Source organism: Arachis ipaensis, chromosome B09 (genome assembly GCF_000816755.2).
Source record: "Arachis ipaensis cultivar K30076 chromosome B09, Araip1.1, whole genome shotgun sequence".
In the NCBI taxonomy this organism is placed as follows: Eukaryota; Viridiplantae; Streptophyta; class Magnoliopsida; order Fabales; family Fabaceae; genus Arachis; species Arachis ipaensis.
The window spans coordinates 99,028,604-99,030,987 of record NC_029793.2 but is presented as its reverse complement, the minus strand read 5'-3'; the positions used below and the strand labels follow the sequence as shown (position 1 = coordinate 99,030,987).

The following is a 2,384-nucleotide window of genomic DNA, read 5'->3' as shown; positions in this document are numbered from 1 at the left end:
AGGTATGGGAGAGATACAAGGCTCTAATTAGGAAGTGTCCCCCTAAAATGTTCAATGAAAGGGACATATTGCAGAATTTTTATGAAGGCTTGACATTAAAAGCTCAGGAGGCACTAGATCACTCAGCAGGGGGCTCCTTACAATTGATGAAAATTGTAGAGGAGGCCCAAAATCTCATTGATATGGTGGCTAACAACCAATATTTCTTTGCTCATCAAAGGCAACACCAACCATCACAAAGGAAAGGAGTGCTGGAGTTGGAAGGAGTGGACTCAATCTTAGCTCAAAACAAAATGATGCAGCAGTAAATTCAGCAACAATTTGAGCAAATGGCCAAGAGGATTGATAGCCTTCAAGTTGCAGTAGTAAATACAAGCCAACCATCAACCACATGGGGGCAAAGTGAAGAAGCTTGTGAAGATCAAAAACAAGAACAAGTGAATTACATGCACAATCAAGGTTCTGGACAAAATGAGGTTTATGGTGACACTTATAACCCATCCTGGAAGAACCACCCAAACCTTAGATGGGGAGATAGCCACAACCAGAACCAGCAACCATGGCAAAGAAATTCAAGCCAAAATAACTCAAGAAACAACCAGAACTACAACCAGCAGAACAATAACCAAAATTCATATAGAAAACCCCAAAACAACTACCCCAATTCCAACCATCATCCATCTAATAACCCAGCCACCAACCACAACAACTATTATCCACCCTCAACAGCCCACAACCAACCACAAATCCCACAAGACATTCAGAGAATCTCCAACTTGGAGATATTAATGGAGAAAATGATGAAACAGCAAGAACTCACAAATAAGAACAATGAAGCTTCCATAAGAAACATAGAAAGGCAGATTGGACAGCTTTCCAAGCAAGCTGTGATTGAAAGGCCATCAAGCTCACTCCCAAGTGACACCATTCTAAATCCTAAAGAAGAGTGCAAAGCTATACAGCTAAGGAGTGGAAAGACCTTAGTGAATGACAAGGAGGCAACCAAGAAGCCTATGGAAAGCAACATAAAGCCAACAGAGAAAGAGGAAGCCAACAACAAAGAAATGACAACAAGCAAGCAAACTTCAGAGAAGCTCAAAGAAAAGGATGACCAAGAGAAGCCTGAAGAGGGAGAGAAGCAGCCACAAATCTCAAGAAAAGGGAAGCAGAGAATGGAAGAACCATCTCAAGGACACAAGCAAGTGGAGAAGACTTTCACACCTCCCTTGCCATATCCACAAAGGTTCAACAAGGAGACTAAGGACCAACACTTCCCTAAATTCCTTGAAATCTTCAAGAAATTAGAGATTAATATTCCACTGGCTGAGGCATTAGAGCAGATTCCTCTATATGCAAAGTTTTTGAAGGATCTTATCAATAAAAAGAGAAGTTGGCAAGAGAAGAAAATTATATTGCTCACTGAAAAATGTAGTGCATTAATCCAGCAGGGGCTTCCTCCAAAACTTGAGGACCCTGGAAGCTTTTTCCTACCGTGCACCATTGGCAACCTAAGCATTAATAAAGCAATGTGTGACTTAGGAGCTAGCATCAATCTAGTGCCCTCTTCTCTGATGAAAAGGCTATGCATAAATGAGGTAAAGCCCATACAGATGTCACTAGAGCTAGTGGACAAGTCTGTGGTGTTTTCCAAAGGTGTGGTTGAAAACCTTTTGGTCAAAGTGGATAAGTTTATATTCCCTGCAGACTTTGTGATTTTAGACCTAGATGAGGAAGGAAGTGATTCCATTATACTAGGAAGACCATTCTTGGCTACAGCAAGGGCTATTATAGATGTGGAACAAGGAGAATTGACCCTGAGAATGCATGATGAAAGCATTACTCTAAATGTCTTTCCAGAAACGTAGTACTATGATGAAAAGAAAGAATGCATGGAGAGAAACAGAGAAGACTTGCAGTGGAAGAAAGAAACTAACAAGACACTCATTAATCCCCTTCCAAAGCAAGAAACAACTAACAAGGCAGAACAAGAGGAGAAGGAGACTGAGCAGAGTAGCGAGGAAAAGCTAGAAGAAATTGAAGTGTTAATCACTAGGAAGGAAAGTCCTATAATGCAATCCACTGTCAAAGAAGAAAGATCAACACAAAGAAGAAAGAAAAGCAAGAAAAAGGCTCAAAAGGGGTGGAAGGACAAAAAGGTCCCAACTGAGGAATTTTCAAAGGGAGATAAAGTACAGTTAATCTACCAACAGTTGGGAACAAACCAACAAGCTGATGACTACTACATTGTCAGCAGGATATTCTCACTGGAGCATACAGAAATTGAACATAAAGTTACCGGAAGGAAGCTCACAGTGAGGGAAGACAAACTGAGACATTACAGTCATCGACCACCCTAATAAGGGGCCAATGTCAAGCTAATGACA

General features: G+C 40.9%; 1 protein-coding gene across 1 annotated transcript; it reads left to right on the top strand.

Annotated features, from left to right (window-relative positions):
- On the top strand, nucleotides 1,014–1,865 carry LOC107615701. Its single transcript, XM_016317743.1, has 2 exons — nucleotides 1,014–1,243; nucleotides 1,433–1,865. The coding sequence occupies exons 1-2, from the start codon at nucleotides 1,014–1,016 to the stop codon at nucleotides 1,863–1,865; spliced, it is 663 nt and encodes a 220-aa protein (XP_016173229.1).

What these genes read in the sequence shown, in the direction of transcription:
- LOC107615701 (XM_016317743.1), top strand. Translation starts at nt 1,014, where the DNA reads ATGGAAAGCAACATAAAGCCAACAGAGAAAGAGGAAGCCAACAACAAA. An exon ending in CCCTTGCCATATCCACAAAG is followed by an intron (nt 1,244 to 1,432) that starts GTTCAACAAGGA and finishes TGAAAAATGTAG; the next exon opens with TGCATTAATCCAGCAGGGGC.